Source organism: Dendrobates tinctorius, unplaced genomic scaffold (assembly GCF_039654945.1).
Source record: "Dendrobates tinctorius isolate UK_male_01 unplaced genomic scaffold, ASM3965494v1 ptg000086l, whole genome shotgun sequence".
Classification (NCBI taxonomy): Eukaryota; Metazoa; Chordata; class Amphibia; order Anura; family Dendrobatidae; genus Dendrobates; species Dendrobates tinctorius.
The window spans coordinates 43,541,107-43,565,094 of NW_027361754.1; the positions used below are offsets into that span (position 1 = coordinate 43,541,107).

The 23,988-nt window shown below is 47.4% G+C and overlaps 1 protein-coding gene across 1 annotated transcript in view; it reads right to left on the reverse strand.

Moving 5' to 3' along the window:
- The window catches only part of LOC141097852 (tyrosine-protein phosphatase non-receptor type 11-like), a 175,368-nt gene that overhangs the window by 40,598 nt on the left and 110,782 nt on the right, over positions 1–23,988 (reverse strand). The window contains exons 4-6 of the mRNA XM_073585328.1: positions 11,950–12,142; positions 11,707–11,826; positions 11,510–11,623 (exon numbers count right to left, since the gene is read on the reverse strand). Of these exons, the coding sequence (XP_073441429.1) occupies positions 11,510–11,623; positions 11,707–11,826; positions 11,950–12,142 (427 nt within the window). The remainder of the gene's footprint in view (positions 1–11,509; positions 11,624–11,706; positions 11,827–11,949; positions 12,143–23,988) is intronic.

Sequence of the window (23,988 nt, forward strand, 5' to 3'; positions counted from 1 at the left end):
TGTCTCATGATGTCAGGAATTTTGTGCAGTCCTGTGGGACTTGCTCCCGGTCCAAATCTTGTTCTCGCTCTAGTGGGTTGTTGATGCCTTTGCCGGTCCCCAGGAGGCCATGGACCCATATTTCAATGGATTTCATCTCTGATATGCCGGTCTCTCAAAGAATGACTTATTTGGGTGATTTGTGATAGGTTCTCTAAGATGGTTCATCTTGTACCACTCCCTAAGTTGCCATCTTCCTCTGAGTTGGTGCCCCTGTTTTTGCAACAGGTGGTTCGCTTGCACGGGATTCCCGAGAACATTGTATCTGACAGAGGAGTTCAATTTGTGTCTAAATTTTGGAGGACGTTCTGTTCCAAGTTGGGAATTCAGTTGTCCTTCTCCTCTGCTTTTCACCCTCAGACCAATGGGCAGACAGAGAGAACAAACCAGACCTTGGAGTCGTATATGAGATGTTTTATTTCCGCTGATCAGGATGATTGGGTTTCATTTTTGCCCTTGGCCGAATTTGCTTTAAATAATAGAGCTAGTTCTGCCACTTTGATGTCACCTTTTTTTTGTAACTTTGGTTTTCACCCTCGATATTCTTCAGGGCAGGTGGAGCCTTCTGCCTGCCCAGGGGTTGACACTGTGGTGGAGAGAATGCACCAGATCTGGGACCAAGTGGTGGATAAGTTATCTCTCTCCCAGGAAAAGGCCCACCGGTTTTCCAATCGACATAGGACCATTGGTCCCCAGTTTAAGATTGGTGATATGGTGTGGTTATCATCAAAAAATATTGCTATGAAGGTGGCTTCTCCTAAGTTTAAGCCTAGATTTATTGGACCTTACAAGATTTTGGAGATTATTAATCCGGTCTCTTTTCGTTTAGCTCTTCCTGTCACATTTAAGATCCATAATGAGTTCCATAAGTCCTTGTTGAAGAGGTTTGTTGAGCCAGTTGTGCCTGAGGTGGCACCTCCGGACCCTGTATTGGTTGAAGGTAACTTGGAATATGAGGTAGAGAAAATTCTGGATTCCCGTCTGGCTAGACGGAGACTCCAGTATTTGGTTAAGTGGAAGGGTTATGGTCAGGAGGATAATTCCTGGGTCTCTGCCTCTGATATTCATGCCAAAAGATTGGTGCGTGCCTTTCATCGGGCTCACCCTGATCGCCCTGGTAGCGTTGTTGAGGGTTCGGTGACCCCTCCTCAAGGGGGGGGTACTGTTGTGAGTTCATTTTCCCCTCCGTCACTGAGGCCTGGTGAACTCCCTATTCTAGTGAAGGAAGGTAGTGAGCCTGATTATCAGGCACCTGGGACTAATGAAGACGATTGGCTGAGTGGAGTCACTGACTGGATTTAAGGCAGCCTACGCCCTTTCTGCCCTGCGGGTGATTTCTCTGTGGACTCTTGGACACCAGTCTGATTCCTGCTCTCCTAAAGCCAAGTTTTCTGTTTTGCCTTTTTCATCTAAGATTTGTTTTTGTTTTTCTTGCTTTTTGGATTCTGCCACTCCCTGCTGGAGTGTGCAGTGTTCCGTGAGCTCTGTCTTCTGAAAGTACCTGAGTGCGGATTTAGTTTTTGAAGCTTAGTTGCTTCAGGGCCATTTTTATATCAGCTTGTTGGCTTTTGTCTCTGATAGGGTTTTGGCAGATTGCAGACAGCAGCCTTCCTATCCGTTCCTATCTAGGTAGTTTTTGGGCCCCGTCTTTGCTCAGCCTGTCTTTCTGTCTGTGTAAGTGTTTTCATCTTGCTTCACCGTCATTACAGTGCCTACAAGTAGTATTCAACCCCCTGCAGATTTAGCAGGTTTGATAAGATGCAAATAAGTTAGAGCCTTCAAACTTCACACAAGAGCAGGATTTATTAACAGATGCATAAATCTTACAAACCAAAAAGTTATGTTGCTCAGTTAAATTTTAATAAATTTTAAACATAAAAGTGTGGGTCAATTATTATTCAACCCCTAGGTTTAATATTTTGTGGAATAACCCTTGTTTGCAGTTACAGCTAATAATCGTCTTTTATAAGACCTGATCAGGCCGGCACAGGTCTCTGGAGTTATCTTGGCCCACTCCTCCATGCAGATCTTCTCCAAGTTATCTAGGCTCTATGGGTGTCTCATGTGGACTTTAATCTTGAGCTCCTTCCACAAGTTTTCAATTGGGTTAAGGTCAGGAGACTGACTAGGCCTCTCCAACACCTTGATTTTTTGCCTCTTGAACCAGGCCTTGGTTTTCTTGGCTGTGTGCTTTGGGTCGTTGTCTTGTTGGAAGATGAAATGACGACCCATCTTAAGATCCTTGATGGAGGAGCGGAGGTTCTTAGCCAAAATCTCCAGGTAGGCCGTGCTATCCATCTTCCCATGGATGCGGACCAGATGGCCAGGCCCCTTGGCTGAGAAACAGCCCCACAGCATGATGCTGCCACCACCATGCTTGACTGTAGGGATGGTATTCTTGGGGTCGTATGCAGTGCCATCCAGTCTCCAAACGTCACGTGTGTGGTTGGCACCAAAGATCTCGATCTTGGTCTCATCAGACCAGAGAACCTTGAACCAGTCTGTCTCAAAGTCCTCCAAGTGATCATGAGCAAACTGTAGACAAGCCTTGACATGACGCTTTGAAAGTAAAGGTACCTTACGGGCTCGTCTGGAACGAAGACCATTGCGGTGGAGTACGTTACTTATGGTATTGACTGAAACCAATGTCCCCACTGCCATGAGATCTTCCCGGAGCTCCTTCCTTGTTGTCCTTGGGTTAGCCTTGACTCTTTGGACAAGCCTGGCCTCGGCACGGGAGGAAACTTTCAAAGGCTGTCCAGGCCGTGGAAGGCTAACAGTAGTTCCATAAGCCTTCCACTTCAGGATGATGCTCCCAACAGTGGAGACAGGTAGGCCCAACTCCTTGGAAAGGGTTTTGTACCCATTGCCAGCCTTGTGACCCTCCACGATCTTGTCTCTGATGGCCTTGTAATGCTCCTTTGTCTTTCCCATGTTGACCATGTATGAGTGCTGTTCACAAGTTTGGGGAGGGTCTTAAATAGTCAGAAAAGGCTGGAAAAAGAGATAATTAATCCAAACATGTGAAGCTCATTGTTCTTTGTGCCTGAAATACTTCTTAATACTTTAGGGGAACCAAACAGAATTCTGGTGGTTTGAGGGGTTGAATAATAAATGACCCTCTGAATAAACTTTTCACAATTTAAAAAAAAATTAAACAAAGAAATAACATTCTTTTTTGCTGCAGTGCATTTCACACTTCCAGGCTGATCTACAGTCCAAATGTCACAATGCCAAGTTAATTCCGAATGTGTAAACCTGCTAAATCTGCAGGGGTGATCGAGGGGTCTAGGTCATCGTAGGAACCCCCCACGGCTACTGCTAGTTGTGTTGATAGGTTCAGGGGTCTGCAATCTGATAGTTGCCAACTTCTCTGGTTTTCAGGACTTAGCTAGCATTTCTGTTTTTGCCTCCTACGGTGACTCAATCATAACAGATTCCCTTTAACACCAATGCAGAGCTTGCTCAGGAATGACAGCAGGCAGGTGTTAGGAAGCTGAAGACTTTTAGAGGTTGGCCTGTCAAGAAATACAGCAAAGTAGCAATGTCTCCCTAAGAAAAACATCAAGGACAGACTAATGTACGTTCTGCAGAGGGTACACGAATTGGTTTCCAGAATTTATTTCCAGAAGACTGGGGTAAAGTTATTTTATTTTATTTTCTCTGATGAAGCCCCCCACCCAACACTGTTTAAAATACCTGGAAGAATAAATGTCCAGAGAAGAAATGTTCAGTGTTACCACGAGTCTTGTGTCATGCCAACAGTAAAGTATCCCGAGACCATGTGTGGGGGCTTTTCATTCATGGAGGGGGCTCATCCATAATTTTGCCCCAAAACACTGCCAGGAATAAACAATGGGTTCTAAACCTCAACCAAGACCAACTTCTCCAAACGATTCAGGAGCAGTTTGGTGAAGAATAAAGTTTTTCACAGCATGATGGAGATCAGATCACAAAACAAAAGTGACAACCAAGTGACTCAGTGAAACAAACATTCACATTTTAGGTTCATGGCCTTGGAGAATGGTACTGTGGGAAAGTGCGAAAGCTGAAATGGCGCTCGTCGGGCAAGGGGTTTCAAAGCAGCAGCTGGCTTACCTTGGCACACAGTACCATTCTCCAAGCAGGTATTTAACCTTACAGACATCTTGGATATCTTACATATTTGTTTTTGAGTAGGTTCTGTTGGTTAATATGAGGAAAGGCTAGCATTCATAGCACACTAAAAGTGTTTAACTTGCACATACTTTTTGGGCTTTTTTCCTTTTTCTTCTACGGGGAGCTACTTAACCCCTTCCTTACTGATGAAGTAATAGTACGTCATCGGTAAGGTACCCCGCTTTGAGGTGGGTTCCGGCGGTGAGCCCACCTCAAAGCCGCGACATGTCAGCTGTTATGAACAGCTGACATGTGCCCGCAATAGGCGCGAGTGGAATCACCGTCTGCCCGCGCCTATTAACTAGTTAAATCCTGCTGTCAAAGCTGACAGCGGGCATTTAAATAGCACTTCCGGACGCTGGGCCGGAAGTGAGCTCATCACCAACCCCCGTCACGTGATAGGGGGTCGGCGTCACATTGCCTGGACAACCACAGGTCTCAGAGATCTCTATGGTTGTTCCAGGCAGATGGCTTTGAGCGCTGCCCGGTGGACGGCGCTCAAAGCACAGCAGTAAATCTGCTACATATGGGCGATCTGCCTATCGCTCCATATGTAGCAGAGCCGATCGGGTTGTGCATGCTTCAAGCCTCCTATGGAGGCTATTGAAGCATGCCAAAAGTAAAAAAAAAAAAAAAAAAAAAAAAATAATAATAATATAGGTATTAGACCTACCGGTAATGATGTTTCCAGGAGTCCATCCTGACAGCACCATGGAGGACGTCCTCCTCCTCCTCACAGGGACAGGAAAAGCACACGAGAGGTTAAAAAGTTCATGTCCCACCCCCTTTCCCTCAGTGATTTAACAAGTACCACAAGGTGGATGATGCTAGTAACAGTTTAATGAAACAATCATATTACAGCATATGACATATCATAATACAACGTAGTATAACATAACAAGGAGGGAACTACCCGTGCTGTCAGGATGGACTCCTGGAAACATCATTACCAGTAGGTCTAATACCTATTTTCCAGGACGTCCACCTGACAGCACCATGGAGAGTACCAAAGCACCTCCTCAGGGTGGGATTACCGCCTGGAGAACTTTCCTCCCAAATGCGGTCTGTTGACCAGATAACACATCAAGCTTGTAGTGCTTGCAGAATGTATTAAGGTTGGCCCAGGTTGCTGCTCTACAGATTTGATCAACCGAGGCCCCCGCCCATTCCGCCCATGAGGCCGATACCGCCCTCGTAGAGTGGGCCTTTATGGAATCTGGCGGGCTGGCGCCTTCGGCTTGGTAGGCGTCAGAGATTACTGAGGTAATCCAGCGCGCGATGGACGCCTTTTAAGGCCTTTTTCCCTTTATTTTTACCTCCAAAAAGGATGAACAGGTTTGGGTTGATGCGCCAGCTATTGGTGGCCTCTAGATAGTCTAGAACTGCGCGCCTCACATCCAGCGAGTGAAGACGCCGTTCCTTTTTATTACGGGGATTGTCACAGAACGATGGTAACACTACCTCTTGGTTTAGATTCTTTGCAGAGGCTACCTTTGGGGTAAATGCCGGGTCTAACCTTAGGATTATACGGTCATCTCTTATCTGAAGATATGGGTCCTTAGTGGACAGGGCCTGGATCTCCCCTATTCTTTTGGCCGTGGTAATGGCTACTAGGAAGGCCGTTTTACGAGTGAGAGCAGGGATGGTTATTTTCTCGCTGAGGGTGTAGAGTTCTGTACAGAGGAACCTGAGTACCAGGCCCAGGTCTCAAGGCGGGGTGAGCTGCCTAATCGTGGGGCGCAGGCGCTGCGTGGCTCTTATAAATCTGATTACCCAGGGATGTGAAGCTAGCTGGTAGTCGAAGAAGGCGCTCAAGGCTGAAATCTGGACTTTCAGAGTGCTGGGCTTAAGGCCTTTATTAAAACCTGCCTGCAAAAAACTTAGTATACTAGGGAGGTCGGGGGTGCCCGCTCCGAGATCGGACCTGCCACCCTCCAGACAGAATCTTTTCCATATCTTTTGGTAGATTGCGGATGTCACCGGTTTCCTACTGGCCTGTAGGGTGAATATGACCTGATCCGACAATCCCTTTGCCTTCAGGATGTCCCTCTCAGGATCCAAGCCGATAGGTGGAGTCTTGCTGGATTTGGGTGGTAGATCGGGCCCTGGTGGATGATGTCCTTCCGCAGGGGTAGCTCGACTGGGTTTCCTACTGCCATGGCTCCTAGAAGGGGAAACCAGCTTCTCTTTGGCCAGTATGGAACGATCAGCATCACTCTTGCGTGGTCCTCGCGTATCTTCCTGAGCACTGCCGGTATGAGAGCCAGTGGTGGGAATGCATAAGCGAGGGATTCTCCCCAAGTCTGGCTCAGGGCATCTACGCCTTCCGGGTGGTCCGTCGGATTCAGGGAATAGAAACTGGGGACCTTCGAGTTCTTTCGGCTTGTGAAAAGATCTATACTGGGGGTCCCCCAACGCTGACAGAGATGGTCGAAGATCTTTGTTCAGTTCCCACTCTGTCGGGTGGATCCGTTGTCTGCTCAAGTAGTTTGCTACTTCGTTCTGAGAGCCTTTTAGGTGTACTGCGGTCACAGATCGGACTGTTCGCTCCGCCCACGCAAATATCCTTCCTGCTAGGGCCTGTAGTGGTTGATGTCTGGGTCCTCCCTGGTGCTTCAGGAATGCCGCTGTCGTCATTGTCGGATAGTATGCGGACGTGATGATTCTTTAGTACTGACTGGTTTCTCCGCAACGCTTCCCAGACCGCGAAGCGCTCTCTGAAGTTGGAGGATCTGGTCCTGATGTCTACTGGCCATCTCCCCTGGAAGATCTTCCCTTCTATGTGGGATCCCCAACCCCACGCGCTGGCGTCTGTGGTGACTACCACATATGGAGAGGTTGTCCATAGTACGCCCACCTGAAGGTTTCTGGACTGTGTCCACCACCGAAGGGACTCCCTTACTCATCCTGGCAGCCTTAGGGGTCTGTCTATCGATGCCTGACTTCTGTCCCACCTCGCGAGGATCTCTTTCTGTAATGATCTCGAGTGGAATTGGGCCCATCGGACACACTGGATGCAGGCCGTCATGAGGCCCAAGACCTCCATTGCCTCTCTTATGGAGCATTGACGCCTCAACAGGTCTCTGGTTCTGGCCTGAATGGTCCTCTGCTTCTGCTCGGGTAGCCAAGATATTCTGTCGGCTGAGTCTAGAAGGACTCCAAGAAATACTTTTCTGGTCTCTGGCCTGAGGTCCAACTTCTCCCAATTGATCACCCAGCCAAGGAACTCCATTACGGTAATTGTTCGGTTTGTGTCGCGAATGAGCTCTTCTTTGGATCTTGCCACCAGTAGGAAGTCGTCTAGATATGGAATGATCACGATACCCTGATCTCTCAGGTAGGCCACCACTTCTAACACCAGCTTTGTAAAGATTCTGGGAGCTGAGGCCAACCCAAATGGAAGACACTGGAACTGGAAGTGGCAGGTCTGGCCCGGTAAACTGACCGCGAACCTTAGTAGCCTCTGGGATGAGGGATGGATAGGGACCTGGTAGTAAGCCTTTTTTTAGGTCTAGGGTACACATGACGGCGTCCCTGTCTATTAGGAGGATTGCGGATCGGATCGATTCCATCCGGAATCTTTTGTACCTGACCCAGGCATTTAGCGGTTTCAGGTTTATGATGGTACGAGCCTCGCCCGATGGCTTTGTGATCGAAAACAGGGAAGAGTAGTGCCCTCTTCCTCTTTCTGTCAGGGGAACTTGTACTATGACCTTTGAGTCTACCATGTCCTGTAGATCCATCCACATTGCGGAGTCCTCCAGGACAACAGTGGGGGCAATATATCTCTCGGGGGGAGGAGAATAAAGCTCTATGCTGTAGCCTTCCACGATGGTTCTGAGGACCCATTGATTCTGGGTGACTCGGGACCAGTTTGTTCCGAAGTGGTGAAAGTCTCCCCCCAATACCTATGGCGTCATTGCCTCCTCGATCGCGATGTTGATGTGAATGGGGGACCCTTGTTCCTCCTACTTTGGCTGAAGGAGCTCCTATAGGAGCTTCTATTGGACCTTGCCCGACCCTGAATTCAGTCTGTCTCCAAGAAAAGGAGCCTCTCCGAAAGGGCTGGGGCCGCCTGGGTTTTTCCTCTGGGAAACCCTTATTTTTATCGGACACCAGCTCTAGAATGTTATCTAAGGCTGGCCCGAATACTCTCAGGCCCGAGAAAGGGATGGAGCATAGCTTAGTTTTAGAAGCGTTGTCCCCCGACCAGGATTTAAGCCAGACTGCTCTTCGGGCCGCATTAGAGAGGGAGCTGTTTCTGGCTGCAAACCTTACTGATTCGGCCGACGTATCCGATAGGAACGCCGTGGCCGATTTCATGAGAGGAAGTGACGCTAGGATCTCTGATCTAGGGGTCCTGTTGGTTAGGCCTTCCTCCAACTGCCCCATCCACAAAAACATAGACCTGGCCACCAAGGTGGCTGCTATGTTGGCTCTAATAAGAGCCGCCGACGTCTCCCATGCTCTCTTTAACAAGACGTCCGCCTTCCTATCCATCGGGTCTCGGAGACCTGATGAGTCCTCGAATGGGATGGCCGTTTTTTTGGTAACCTTGGCGACTGGGACATCCATTTTAGGGACTTCTTCCCATGCCCGGGTTTCCTCGGGATCAAAAGGCAGTCTATTTTTAAAGTCTCGGGAGAGTATCAACCGATGCGCTGCCTCCTTCCACTCCTCCTGGACCATCGTTTTGATGTGTTCACTTACGGGGAACACTACCTGTTTCCTGGCCACTAGTCCTCCAAACATTAAGTCCTGTCTGGACTGTGGTTTAGGGACTTCTTCTATTTGCATAGTGTTCCTGACTGCCTGGACCAACTCGTCCGTGTCCTCCAGTCTGAACAGGTACTTCCTGCTCTGATCCTGACTATCCCCCAGGATCTCGCCTTCTTCCTCCTGATCCGAGTCCCGGAAGTCAGACTCCTCACTAGGGCTTGCTTCAGACTCTGGGTCTGCCTCCCACCTTGGATGTTTGCGACTCGGCCCTGGGCTGGGGGACTGACGACGAGTGCGGCTGGCTGTAGAGGTCCGGACTTCCTCCCTTATCAGCGATCTCATTTCGGCAAGGAGGGATGGCTGTTCCTCGCCTATGACCCTTGAGGTACAGGGTCCGCATAGGGTCTTGTTATAGGTGTCTGGCAGCTTTACCCTGCATACGGGGCATCGGACTGATTTGGAGGTGGCTTTTGCCGGGTCCTTCACCCCCGAGGGGGATTCTGCCGGGGTTCCCTTCTCCTAATAATACAGAAGGGGCTCTACTTAGATCTGGGTTGTGGGGATGGATGGGGGAGGGTGGTCTGCGCTATGCGCACTTACCCCTCCACCTGCTGGAGCGTTTCCTTCCCTCCTGGCGTGGTTCTGTAGAGCGCTGTGGACCTCCGAAGCGTGCGCTGTGGGCTCTGAAGCGCGCGCTGTGCAGTAGCGCGCTCTGTGGACCTCAGTAGCGCGCCCTGAGATTCAAGGCCGGCGTGTGACGTCACTGGATGTGACGCGCGACCTCTATGGCGGCCTGTTGGAGCCGTCGCTCCCCTCCCGGCACCGACCGTGCCGATATCCTGTTGGTGCCCGCCAGGCCTGTCGCCGCGGGGAGCCGACCTCCGCCTGCTGCGGCGTTCTGCTGTGTCCTCGTCGCCCGATCTGGCGGGCTGCTGGAGGCCTCTCGCCATCCTTTCGTCGGTGCCCGTTCGGCCAGCCGCCTATGGGGAGCCGACCATCGCCTCTATGGCGGTCCGTCCTGGAGCCGAGAGCCTCCCATAGGGAGGAACGGCTCCCTCCAGGAGCGTCATCCTGCTCCTGGCCTTTGGGGCAGAGGGACTCACCCTCGGAGAGTTTCGGCCCCGGGACCTCTTGACAGGGGAAGGCTTGGACTGGCCGTACGATCCCCTGAGCCCCTCCGGTAAGTCTCTCGTGTGTCCCTCCGTGCAGGGACAGGAAAAAACACTGAGGGAAAGGGGGTGGGACATGACCTTTTACCCTCTCGTGTGCTTTTCCTGTCCCTGTAAGGAGGAGGAGGACGTCCTCCATGGTGCTGTCAGGTGGAAGTCCTGGAAAAAAAAGTTAAAAAAATAAAAAATAAAAAAAAAAACTGAAAGTTCAAATCACCCCCCTTTTGCCCCAATCAAAATAAAACAGTAAAAAAAAAAAAAATCCCACATACACATTAGGTATCGCCGCATTCAGAAACGCCTGATCAATAAAAAAAAAAAAAGCATTAACCCGATCGCTAAACGGCGTAGCGAGAAAAAAATTCAAAATGCCAGAATTACGTTTTTTTGGTCGCTGCGAGATTGCATTAAAATGCAATAACTGGCGATCAAAAGAACGTATCTTCACAAAAGTGGTATCATTAAAAACATCAGCCCAGCACGCAAAAAATAAGCCCTCACCCGACCCAGATCACGAAAAATGGAGACGCTACGGGTCTCGGAAAATTCCGCAATTTTTTTTTTTTTTTTTTAGCAAACTCTGGAATTTTTTTTTTCACCACTTAGATAAAAGAGGACATAGACATGTTTGGTGTCTATGAACTCGTAATGACCTGGAGAATCATAATGGCAGGTTAGATTTAGCATCTAGTGAACCTAGCAAAAGAAGCCAAGCAAAAAACAAGTGTGGGATTGCACTTTTTTTGCAATTTCACCGCACTTGGAATTTTTTTCCCATTTTCGAGTACACGACATGTTAAAACCAATGGTGTCGTTTAAAAGTACAACTCGTCCCGCAAAACATAAGCCCTCACATGGCCATATAGACGGAAAAATAAAATAAAGTTATGGCTCTGGAAAGAAGGGGAGCGAAAAACGAAAAAAGCTCTAGTAGTGAAGGGGTATTGCACTTGCAAATCTTAGCATTTAAATCAACTTTTTAGTGCCTGCCAAGTTTACCTTCACGTCCTTTGTACATAAGGATTAAAATAAGCTCGGATTTCTCTTGTATGGTGCATCCATTATCCTCTAATTCTGACTGTGCACTTTAACATTACCTGCTGCTGCTTTCTTCCCCACCATTTGGAGGCCTTTTCTTGCCCAGTCTCTTTAAATTGGTTTTATACTATTGTTATTTAATAAAGATAATTTCTTAATTTCTACTTCGTCTATCACATCGTATCTATATGGAACCATACTATAATAGAATATGTTAATTACAATATGTGGAAGTGTTCTTAGCCTCTACAATCAGGACTTTGGGAATAACTATGTATGTATGCATGCACACAAACACATAGATAACAGGACTGAGATAGAAGTTCTATGAGGGACTACATCAACTCGAAAGAAGCTCCAGAAGAGCCAAAGAGGTCGTAAATCACCTCAAACTCCTCCCAGAATCCTTGCTTGGCCTTCTCGGTGTTGACCGCCATTTTGTTCAGTTCGCGTACTCTAGATTCAATGTTAGCAGCGTTGATCCGCGTTGCGTTGAATGGCTGGAAACAAACGACAATCAGATACCTTTGTGCATCAGGACAGACACTATGTAATGTAACTATTAATTATACATCCTCTGAACCTGCTTTAGATGCACCACCGCTCCCGACTTCTCCACCATTGGGTTCTTCTTGTAGTGCTCCAACAGATCGGTCAGCGTATCGAAGCGCTCCCCTCCGCCTACATCATATTTACCGTCTGGCTGAAATGTGGAGTCAGATGCGGCTGAATCAATAAATCTATGTAAACTGAAGATTCTTTCCAAAACTACAAGTTAAAAAAAAGAAATAAATAAAAAATCTAAAATCTGTAACCTTGTCATTACCTGGAACCGGATCATCACATGAGTGACGCGAGATTTACGCTCTCCATTCTCCAGCTTCTCCTCGCTTGTTAGGACGGACAGCACAAAGTCCCCCGGCTTGCTCTGACTTTCCCGTACTAGAAAACTTCCAGGTTTTCCTTTTTCCAGCAAGAGCTTCTCAGCTTCTTTTCCAGAAAGATGTCCATGGTACCACCTAAAAAGTAGGTAGAAAATAATAAATAAATTAAAGACAAAGTTGTTAGAATGGCCTTGAAAGTTTAATGAAAATGTCCTTGATTCAGCAAAAAGGGAAGAAAATAAAAGTGTGAGAACGTTTGAAAGGTCAGAAAATATTCAAGGACTGAAAATATAAAAAATAAATACAAATGAAAAGGTGTCATCAAAAGCCTTGGCCTAGAGTGCCTGACCCACATTCAATTTGTGTGTGCTTGGACCTACCGATAGACTAAGTGTGCATGGAGGCCGCCTTGGGGAAGGATTGGATATCATGAATTACAATATCTAATTCTTCTGCTCCTGTGGGAGATCTGCTGCTATATTCAGTAGATAACCGGATCCACCATTCACAATAGGTGATGTCACAGCTCACCTCCTCCTACACAATGACTGATGCCTACTGTACATATTGGTGTTAACCCAGGTTCCACTATTCACAATAGGCAATATCACAGCTCACCATTTCACTTCCTGTACAATGACCTCCACACAGCTCACCTCCTCCTCTTTCTGTACAATGACCTCCACACAGCTCACAGGCATGATTACCATTAGAGATGGTCGGGCAACTGGATGTTCGGGTCCGGCCAAACAGTTACAAAAAGCTCAGTTTCAGGTACTAGAACAGCACCCGGAACCCATTCGCTTGAATCGAGGGACCGAACATCCAGTGTTTGTCACGCTGTCATGTCCATGACAGCACGCAAACATAGCTTCTGATCGGGGGTGAAACCATCCCCACCGGTCAAAGCCGCGGTTCCCATGCTGTCAAAAGAGCGCTCAGCTGTGATTGGAGGTATAAAGTTTACCTCCAGTCACTGGGGTCAGCAGATGGGACTACAGCTCCCATCATTCGATACCTGCTGCCACTAATAACACAGAGCAGGAGCGGCTGATGGGTGTATTCATTAACCGGCTCTTGCGCTGTAAATAAGAAAAAAAAAAAAAAAAAAACGGCGTGGATTCCCTTGTATTTTTGAGAACTAACCAGGCAGAACTCTTGAGCTTCAGCAAGGTTGCTTATCAAGAATAAAGGGGTCTCCACGCCGTATTTAATTATTTAAATAATTAAAAAAAAAAAAAAAAAAAACATGGGGTCCCCCCATTATTGCAACCAGCCAGCTGCTGGCAGGCCCTCCAGAGCCTAAAAATAGCAGCCCGCATCTGCCCATAAAATGCACATCTATTAGATGGCCAATTCTGGTGCTTTGCCAGGCTCTTCCCACTTGCCGTGTAGCGGTGGCAAGTGGGATTAATATTTGTGAGGTTGATGTCACCTTTTTATTGTCAGGTGACAACAAGCCCATGGGTTAGTAATGAAGAGGCGTCTACAAGGCACCTATCCATTACTAACCCAATATTTCTTTGGTAAAAAAACCCAAAAAAAAAACAAACACAGTTATACTAACCTAACACCTATTCCACCGAAGCCCTCATTCTTCTGTAATAAAACAAAAATAAAAAAGCAACAATATCCATGTCTAGGGATAAACAGTTTTCTACCTGGACTGTGCCAAGACGCGATGGTCCAGGCTGAGAACCACTGGTGACTGAACTGCTGCGATCAGAGCCTCAGTGACGTCATTAAAGTTAGCTCCGGTCACTGAGGCTGCGTGCCCAGCCGGGCTGAACAGAAGTGACCTCGGCAAGATCTCCCGCTAGCACCATGTGAGTGGGAACCGCGGCTCTCTGACAGGCAGGGATGATTTCACCACCGATCAGAAGCGATGTTTGGACAGCCGAACTCAAACAGTAACACGGGCTTCCTGGTGAAGTCCATGTTCGGTGTCCATGCCCGAACAGTAGGTGTTCGGTACGGATGCCGAACTTTACTGTTCGGGTTCGCCCATCTCTAATTACCACATTCTCCCATGAAAGCCAATTATTCAGAGCCTGTGTATGGCTTCCTATAGTCCATGTGCCCTCTTTAAACGATTACTAACAGAAGTTTAGGCAAGATGACTGTTCCCATATTCATTTACAGAAAATAAAACAAATCTTAAGTCACAGGATAAAAGCAAAATATGCGATATGTTTCCTTTAATTTTAGATTATGGAATGGCCATTTAACCGATTGCCTAGAAGTAAATTTCCTCTAAAGGAGTAGATGCACTTCCCTACACACTTATTAATCAATTGAGCATCTATAAACTAGGACCAATGTGAACAACCACCCCCACAGTTACAAACAGAGCTTCGTGCTCTTTTCAATAGAAAATGAACATTTTCAAATCAAAATAAATTGTATAACCGACCTTTATGTTGCTGGATCCTTTCAATACTATTTAGTAATGTGCTGCAAATTAATTAAATACAATGACTTTGTAAAAAAAAGAAAAAAAAAAAAAAAAATCTATTAAAGGCTGTTTATACAATATTCCCCAAGGATGCCAAGAACTGGCGAGTGGATTAAACCCACGCTGCTCTTACGGAAAAGTCTCTACTGTAACAGAAAATCAAACCCAGCAGAAGTGAAGAACGAGAGGCCGGTAAATCGCTCCCCGTGTGTCTGCCTGCACACCACGCTCACTAAATCTGGCCAGCAATTGACAAGACTTTCCCCGGATTAACCAGCGGTGCTTCCATTTACCAGAGTGGTTGAAGGGGCTTGTTGACTGCCATTTGCGGGTTTTATTGTTTGGAGGTAAATGAAAATGACGGCCCTCTGTTCACAATAAATTAAGTAAAATGCTGCACAGAGCAGACAAACTGCAAAGAAAGTCAATTTAAACGGCTACCGTTGTAACATTTTGGAATATCTTGGGGAAATTACTTTGTGACATTTAATACTATTTATTGGTAAGTGCCACAAAATCTTAAGTTTTACAGGTTCTCCTCCTCCAGGCAGCATAGTTCCCCTGTGCAGAGAATTTCAGCTGATGGAAGATGTGATCAGACCGTTCTATTGGCCTCTGCAAACTGAAAAACCCCTCTTCATGGGAGAGCAGTTTTTCCATTGGAGGACCATATGACCAAACCTGTCCCATCAACCTCCTCAATCCGCAGCCAATGTTTTTTTTTCTACAGGAGGCTGGTTTAGTCTGATGAAGGAGATGGAGGAGAGCATGTAAAAACTTATGATTTTCTGGGACTGGCTAATAAATTTAAGTGCCAGAAAATCAAAAGTGGGGGCAAGTCTTTGTTACAGATATTGTCTGCAAACATTAAACATGCCAAGAGCTCCATAAGCTATAATGGGACTGCTTTTATCAAATTTGGAGCACACTAATACGACTGGAGTCACAAATTCCTATTAGGTCTTATTGATGGTACACTAGATGCCCAAAACTATTGGTTGCCGTGCATATCATACCTACAGGAGCTTGTATCACTTTAAAACCTCCATAGACATTAATATGGAGTTAAAATTAGCTCCTGCTCTTCTGGGAATTGATTTTTAAAACATTATGGAGATAAATTAGGACATTTTTGCCCCTTCATCCAGAAGAGTTTGTAAAGGCAGCCATTGATGTTCCAGGAGAGGAGCGGGCTCATAATCTCCGTTCTATATGTTGGATGGGATTTAGGAACGGGTTCTGTTCGGCCAGTCATATTTTTGTACACCAAACTCCCCCAACCATTGATGTATGTAAAACTTGTCCACTGGGCACAGTCATGGGGAACAGAAAAAAGCCTTTTCCAAAAAGTTATTATTGTTTAAAATGTCTCAGTATGCTGGAGGAAGGGATGGGTTTCATATTGTGGAGGACCCCAATTTGCAATGGGGAGACTTAAAAAGGGCCAATCAAGGCTCCCCTGAAATATTACCTATGTAAGATACCACTTCACAAAAAGAAGGCAGGGTCTTCAGTGCCAACTGTAAGAATTAGCAACCCCAAGTTAATATGAACCCTTTTTCAGAGCCTTGCCACATGACTTTGGCTTCAAAACCCAAGTCATGTGTCAAGGTTCTTCAGAGAGTTTCCAGAGTTAGTCATTTGGGACAATACTCCTACCCTGCCATCCTATAAGATCCCTCTGTTGAGCTTTACAAACAGAAGCCCTCATTCCGCAGCTCATAAGAGACTCTTCTATCGGCGACTGCCCACAAAACAACTCTACTTACAGGTCTAGCACCTAACAATCCTAATGATTAATTTTGGAGAACCTTGTGTTCCTACTCAGCATGAACTGGGCAGCTGCGTCCTTGCAGAAAAAGACAATTATACAACTAATTACCAACACCCATCAAACCTCGAATCTGAGATGGCCTTCAAGACAGAACATGGTTTCTGGAGAAGGATCTGACCAGAGATCCCCATCCCTTTGTGCATTTATTCCATGCACCTGTTTCGCTTGTACAGGTTTGTGCTTGGGTCCCATTGTGAAGCCCATGTCGTGCGAAGGGCTCCGCTGACCCAGAAATACACACTTTTACAGGATGGATACAGCAGATGTTGTGATCCTCTGACGAGCCATTTTGATCCTTTTCAACCAGTAAAATCCTATTTTAATCATCAAGCTTGACTCTGCACAATAATGGCATGGGGGACAACGACCCACCACTATAAATACCCCCAGAGAGGAAGTGGTCGGATGCTTTTGCCTTTTTACAAGTAGAAAGCCTGTGCATTTTCAGACCTGCATGCGTTCAGCCAAGATCAGTCTGGTCTGTAATATGATCACATTGAGAGAAGACGGAAACACATCCTAAGCCTCTCGAAATCCTGCGCAATGTGTTTATAGCGTGCTAGGCAACAAGGTAGGAGGTAAAAACAGAGCAAACTAAAGGGGCACTCCAAGAATAAAAAAAAAAAAAAATATGGATTTCTACTTTATGCAAACAATGATAATTTAAAAAAATTGAAGTTTGCCATTTTAAAGATCTCTGCTTGCTGGAAGTAAATGGAGGATTTCTTGCTTCGATTAGAGGCTGATCTCGTCATGTTGAAATAAGTGCACAACTCTATATAAAAAAAAAAAAATAATAATAATAAAAGAAGATACCTTTAACAAGCCAGGTACCAGTGTCAACAGGACAAATGCAGTTTAATGCACATTGACTAAGATTGTGCGCGTACTCTTAAAAGGAATCTAGACCCCAAATGCACCATTCTTGTTCCCTTTGTCTGCACCAGAAACCACAAGGTAAAGCAAGTTTGCACTGCGATAAGTTACCGACAGTAATACTGGAGGCTGTGGAGCAGTCACTGTACATGAACACATGCTTTGCCATCTCCTTGCTCCTTATATTTATATCTAATATATGTTACTTGCCACGACACATTTTTGATTAGTATAAATGGAAAGCCACACACAATTTTGAGGAAGGAACATTCCCTGCCCACGAGGACCTTTGAAACTATTCATTCTTTAAAAGGGACCGCGGGGCGGGGTGCTGGGCCTTTTTCCGACAGCCCTATAGAGAATGACTGGAGGGTGGTTACAAGGGCAAACTGCTGCTCCATTTGAATGGGAGAAAAGTGCTCCGGTCGCAGTAGTTAGACCCCATGCTATCCCTCCATTTTTTTTTTTTTAATTTGAAAGCAATAAAAACAGGATTTTGGTTGCTTACCGTAAAATCTGTTTCTCAGAGTCTTCATTGAGGGACACAGGAACCGTGGGGTGTGTGTTGCTGTCACTAGGAGGTTGACACTATGAATGAAAAAAAATGTTAACTCCGCCTCTGCAGTATACACCCCTCCGACCGGCTGTAGGACAATCAGTTAGTGAACAAGCAGTAGGAGGAGACATCATGTAAGTCATCATATATTCATTATACGTAATAAAATCATGGGAGGGCGCTGCGTCCCCCAATGAAGACTCTGAGAAACAGATTTTACGGTAATCAACCAAAATCCTGTTTTCTCTTTCGTTTCATTGGGGGACACAGCAACCGTGTGACGTCCAAAAGCAGTTCCTGGGGTGGGAAAAGAGAAACTTCCTTCAGGTCGGAGAACTCACCACTGCCGCCTGCAAGATTCTTCTGCCTAGGCTGGCGTCCGCTGCAGCACAGGTATGGACCTTATAGAACCTTGAAAAGGTATGCACGGACGACCATGTGGCAGCCTTGCACAACTGCATGGCTGATGCCCTGTTGTGTACCGCCCAGGAGGCACCCACCGTCCGGGTTGAATGGGCCTTGACTCCAGCAGGGAAAACCATGTCCTTTACCTGGTAGGCTTCCAGAATTGCCATTCTGATCCAGCGGGCAATTGTTGCCTTAGAGGCCAGCAGGCCTCTTCTCGCCCCATTGGGGTTAACCAAGAGCGAGTCCGCCTTCCTGAAAGAAGTGGTCCTGGCCAGATAGATCCTTATCGCCCTGACCAGGTCTAGCTTATTCAAAGAACGCTCCAGAGGATGGGTTGGAGCGGGACAAAATGACGGAAGGATTATATCCTCGTTCAGGTGGAAGGCTGATACCACCTTGGGAAGAAAGTTAGGAGGATGCCGCACAACAACCTTGTTCTGGTGCATAATTCGGAATGGAGGACAACAGGACAATGCCGCTAATTCTGAAACCCGCCTAATCGAGGTGATGGTTACGAGAAATACCACCTTCCAGGACAACAAAGACATGGGAGCTTCCAGTAGGGGTTCAAAAGGTGAACCTGTCAAAGCTTCCAAGACCAAGTTAAGATCCCATGGAGCCACAGGGGATCTGTAAGGAGGGGCCGCATGTGCCACTCCTTGCAGAAAGGTCTTAACCTGTAAGCGGGAGGCCAAATTCTTTTGAAGAATAGAGAGAGCAGATACCTGGCCTTTCAAGGAACTTGGGGCCAGACCACCATCTAACCCTGCCTGGAGAAAAGCTAGGACAGATGGCAGGGAACAGGGCGTAGGTATGACGTGATTAGACTTACACCAGTCAAAATAGGCCTTCCAGGCTCGATAATAGACCCTAGAAGAGGAAGGCTTCCTAGCCTGGATCATTGTATTAAAGACTCGGTCCGAAAAACCGTCTGCTCTCAGTATTGTGGTTTCAACGGCCATGCCATCAAATTGAGCAACCGAGAATTCGGGTGGTAAAACGGCCCCTGAGCCAGGAGATCTGGTCTGTCGGGGAGTCTCCAGGGGGTGCCTGTGAGAAGATTGATAATTTCTGCGAACCAGGCTCTCCTGGGCCAGTACGGGGCGACCAATGTGACCGGCACCCCTTCCGCCTTGATCATCTTTAGCAGCCTGGGCAGGGGAGGGAACAGGTAAGGGAGTCTGAGCTGTGTCCAGGGAATGACCAGCGCATCTACCCCTGTTGCTACAGGATCGCGGTATCTTAAGACAAACTGTTGGACCCTTCTGTTCTGTCGCGATGCCCGGAGGTCCACATCTGGAGTCCCCCATAGCTGGCATATCTGACGGAACACTTCCTGGTGTAAGGACCATACCCCTGCCGCGAGCCCCTCCCGACTGAGGAAGTCGGCGGCCGTGTTGTCTGTGCCGGGAATGTAAACTGCCGAAATTGCGGTTTCTGCCCAGTTGAAGATTCTGGATACCTCTGCCAGTGCCCGTTGACTTCTGGTTCCCCCTTGGTATTTGATGTATGCCACTGACGGAGGGTGCTTGTACCCCTCGTTGCATCCTTAATGATTTGATCTAACATTGACCCAAAGAGCCGGGTGCACTTAAATGGCAGATTGGTCAGTGATTTCTTTGAGGACAAATCAGCCTGCCAAGCCTTTAGCCAGACTGTCCGCCAGACGGCTACCATGTTACTGGATGCTTGAACCGCACAAGGCGCAGCATCCAGAGCCGCTGATACCATAACCTCCCGGCATGAGAGATTTTATTTGCGAACGCCGCCAGTTCTGCTGGTGGTGGCCCGGCCAATATGCCCTGTCTAAGCTGTTTGGCCCATTCTGTAACAGACTTACCTACCCAGGCTGAGGCGAAGGCTGGACACAATGTAGCAGCTGCTGCCTCAAAGGCGGATTTTGCCAAGGATTCTATCCTCCTATCATTGGGATCTTTTAGGGCTGCCCCATTGGCCAGAGGGAGGACTGTATTGGTAGCGAGTCTGGACAATAGTGGGTCCACCGAAGGGGAGGCGGTCCAGTTGGCGGTGAGATCTGGAGGGAAGGGATATAGAATCCCAAAACGATTCCCTCTCTGAAACCGCCTGGTTGAATTTTCCCTTTCCCTGGCCAACACTTCCTCAAAATCCTTGTGGGAGGCAAAGACCCTAGAAGGGGACTTATGACGCTTAAATGAAAAAACCTGATCATTAGGTTTTGATGTGGTGTCCCCAATGTTAAAAGTCTCATTGACTGCAGCAATGAGGCCCTGAACCATATCGTTGACCTGCGACTGTTCTGGTCCATACTCAGAACCCTCCTCTGAGTGTGACTCTGATAATGCCTCGCCTGATAACGGGGATGAGGACCGGGAGGAGGCAGACAGCCAGAGGAATTCTGGCGGTGAGATGGAGTGAGAAGGGGATCTGGGTTGGTGGTCCTGTCTAAACCTTTTACGGCCTATAGAAGGCCAAAAAGGAGGCTCCTTTGGTGCTCCTGTGTCCACTGGAGTCTGAAGTGGCAATCTGTTAAGCACCGTTACCAAGGTCTGTGATACCTTGGTAAGGTCGGCCAAGGACTTGGAGAAGGAAGAGGCCCATCCTGGACACTCGCTGTCATCCCGATGGATGGCCCCTGGGTGGCAGGCAAGGTGTCTTCCTCCTGCTCCAGGGGTAATGTAGGAGCTCTGACCGGCAAAGCGGGGGGGTGGGGTGCTGCACCTGCTCTCTAGCGTAGGTGATACCGTAGGTCTGCTGCAATCTGAGCAGAGTGGCGAGGACTGACCTGAAGGAAGCCTGACATTGCATTTCGTACATACAAAATATTTGACCAAGGTCACTGAAGCGGATGAGGAGGAGGAGCGGGACTGCTCTCCCTTGGGCATACTGACAGGTTTTACCTGGTGCCGACCGTCGGGGGTAGAGAGCGGAGTGAGGGTGCAACCTGTAGTGCAGTACTCACATACCCACACCCTGTGTCCCCGCCGCAGCTGCCGCCCGAAGGCTGATGAGAGAGCGCGAGGTGAACAGCCCTACCACTGCCTAGAAGCCTTATGAACTCCCAGCCTGGAAGTGGTGGGCGGAGCCCTGCTCTGGCCTCCTGGAGCACCAAGATGGCGCTGGTCCAGGAAGAGGAAGTCAGGGGGTGGAGCCTGCCGGGAGCCGGAATCTAGCGTCGGCCGTGCTGGGCTCTTGCTGGAGCCCAGGGCCATAATGCTGCCATGGGAGGAGGCTGGAACCGTGCTGCACCGCGTGCTTGAAAGTAAGTGTTGTCTCTTAAATTAAGCATAGAGTAATGGGCTGCAAGCCCGAGTGCTGATTACAGCGGTCACATTCAGCCAGAGCGGCTGGTGAGCAGATCATACAACGCTGCAGTCTCTTACCTCCAATTCACCCCGTAACAGGAGTCGGTTTACCTGCATGAAAAGATTGCTGTCCCAAACCTTTTCTGCAGGGCATCTCTCTCGATCATCAGGCTCTGGTGGGAGAGTGATGGGAGATAAAGGTCAGGAGCTGCCACCTTAACATGAGTCCTGTGTTAAAGGGATAGGGTCCTGCCCGCGGGATTCATGGGGATACGGGGTGGCAGTACACGCTGTACTAATAATCCCGGTGTGGGAATACAGATGTAGCATATCTATTCTGTATCCCTCCATGGTTACCTGAAAAGGAACGACGCACATTGAGGTAGGCATGGGTCTGCGAGAGACCCCTGTCCACCTCCTGCTGACACTAAGCAAAAACTGGTTGTCCTACAGCCGGTCGGAGGGGTGTATACTGCAGAGGCGGAGTTAACATTTTTTTTCATGCATAGTGTCAACCTCCTAGTGACAGCAGCACACACCCCACAGTTCCTGTGTCCCCCAATGAGACGAAAGAGAAAAATGTAATACAGTCACGATTATCTGATGCGTTTTTATGTGTTACATCACAAGGAAATATGAAAATTGCTCTTCACAGAGGAAGAGGAGTAAAACTTTAGCGGCATGTATTGAAAGCAGCGACCCTAAAAGTCAATATTGCCTCTCTAACGAGCCTTGGGATAGGACTTCGGATAAGAGCCAAAACCTCATTTTGCCGACACTGCATTTCGGGGTACTGCCCCTCGTTAGTGCAAAGCGTAGAATTTGATTTGGATGGGCGAGAGGCGACAGACCGGGATCCAAGGCGTAACATTTCTTCTCGTGGAGAGCGACATTGCAAAGCGTGGAGACATGGGGGTCGGTGTGCGCCCAGGACCACTAGCAGAAACTGCAGGACCAGAGATCGTCCTGCCGAACGACCACTCTCCCATTAACATGGGCACAACACTACTCAGACAACAAAGAGTGAGGGTAAAACAATGTGGCAATGCTTTATTGAACCACAAAACAGGCAGATAACACGTAGGACAGTCCCAGCACAGTACCCCAAGATGGTGCACATTATAGAGTCTCACCATTCCGCTGACTCGCCGGGATAACAGCAGCTGTTACGTCAGGGCTCCCAGGGTCAACTACCCCACCTGTCGTAGGCACACAGAGAGGAGGCAACAACGGGCATAGGGAGAGGATAGTCCATTTAGGTACCAGGCCAGTTGACCCAAGTGTCACAACCTGGCTTCTCCGAACATCTCCATGGAGCCAGGCGACTGGCCGGTCCCAAACCTGGCTTTCTCCAAACGTATCCATTGTTCAGTGATGGTCAATGGAGCAGATCTGTATTTTTCCCACAGGGGCCTCAAGTCCCCTAGGTTATTTCATGAAGAATGATAGATCTGTGTCCCTCATAATGGGGCTATGATGTATTGGCAGCAGTCCTGTAGGGTTCCTTGGATGTTTGGATGTCTTGGCATAATTTCTAGCAGACTCTCTCTCTCTCTCTGTGTGTCAGAGAGGCATATCACCTCTTTTTATAAATTAACAAGTGTCCTTCAATCCAGAATCACTGAGGGGAAGAATGGCGACAACCATTGTTGTCCGCATTGTTGGATTATGTAATCTATTTGCATAGATTTTCCTCCTCGGTTTTAAAAATCAACATGGGGCTACCCAATGCATAATTAGAATATCACTAATCAACACAGATAATAGCACATAATGTTATCAAATATCAGCTTACAAGTCAATATTACAGGCTTAAACAAAAGTGTGTTTTCTTGACCAGCCATAAAGAATTGCTTAAAATTCAAAAGCCAACATACAGATAAGTCTATTCTTCTTGGTTTGCTGAAAATAGACATCTGGTTAATTAAAATACAATGCTGTGTCTCCACAACGAGCATTGAAGACTTATGTCTCCTCACCTTGGCATGTCAGGCTTGACATGTCACGCTCTACAATGCGAAACGTTACCACTTGGATCCCGGACAGACACCTCTCACCCGGTCAAATCAGATCTCACACTTCGAACTGATGAGTTGTCATACCCCAAAACACTGCCTTCAAATTGAGGTTTTAACTTTTATCCCAAGTCATATGACAAGGCTCGTAAGAGGGTTGATATCGACTTTTTAGGATTGCTGCTTCCAGTAGGTGGCATTAGAGTTCTAGTCTTCATCCTCTCTGAAGAGACAATTTGCATATTTCCCAGAGTAGCATTACAAGGCTTAAAAAGTATACTCATTTTGGCATGTCACTCTCCGCAAGGAGAAAAGTCACAAGGGCTCTTACTTGAGAATCCCAGTCACTTGAAACAATTAAGATTTTGCCTTTCTTTAACTATAAGGTGACCATTTTCAAATATACAACTCCGGCTTCATTTGATATCCTACAAGCCCGATCCGTGCACTGTCACTAAATGAGTGCAAGTTGTGTCTTAGGAGGGTTAATGCAGATCAGAGTGAGCTGTAACTTGTTTGCTTTTTGACTTCTAACTAGAGTTGAGCATATTTT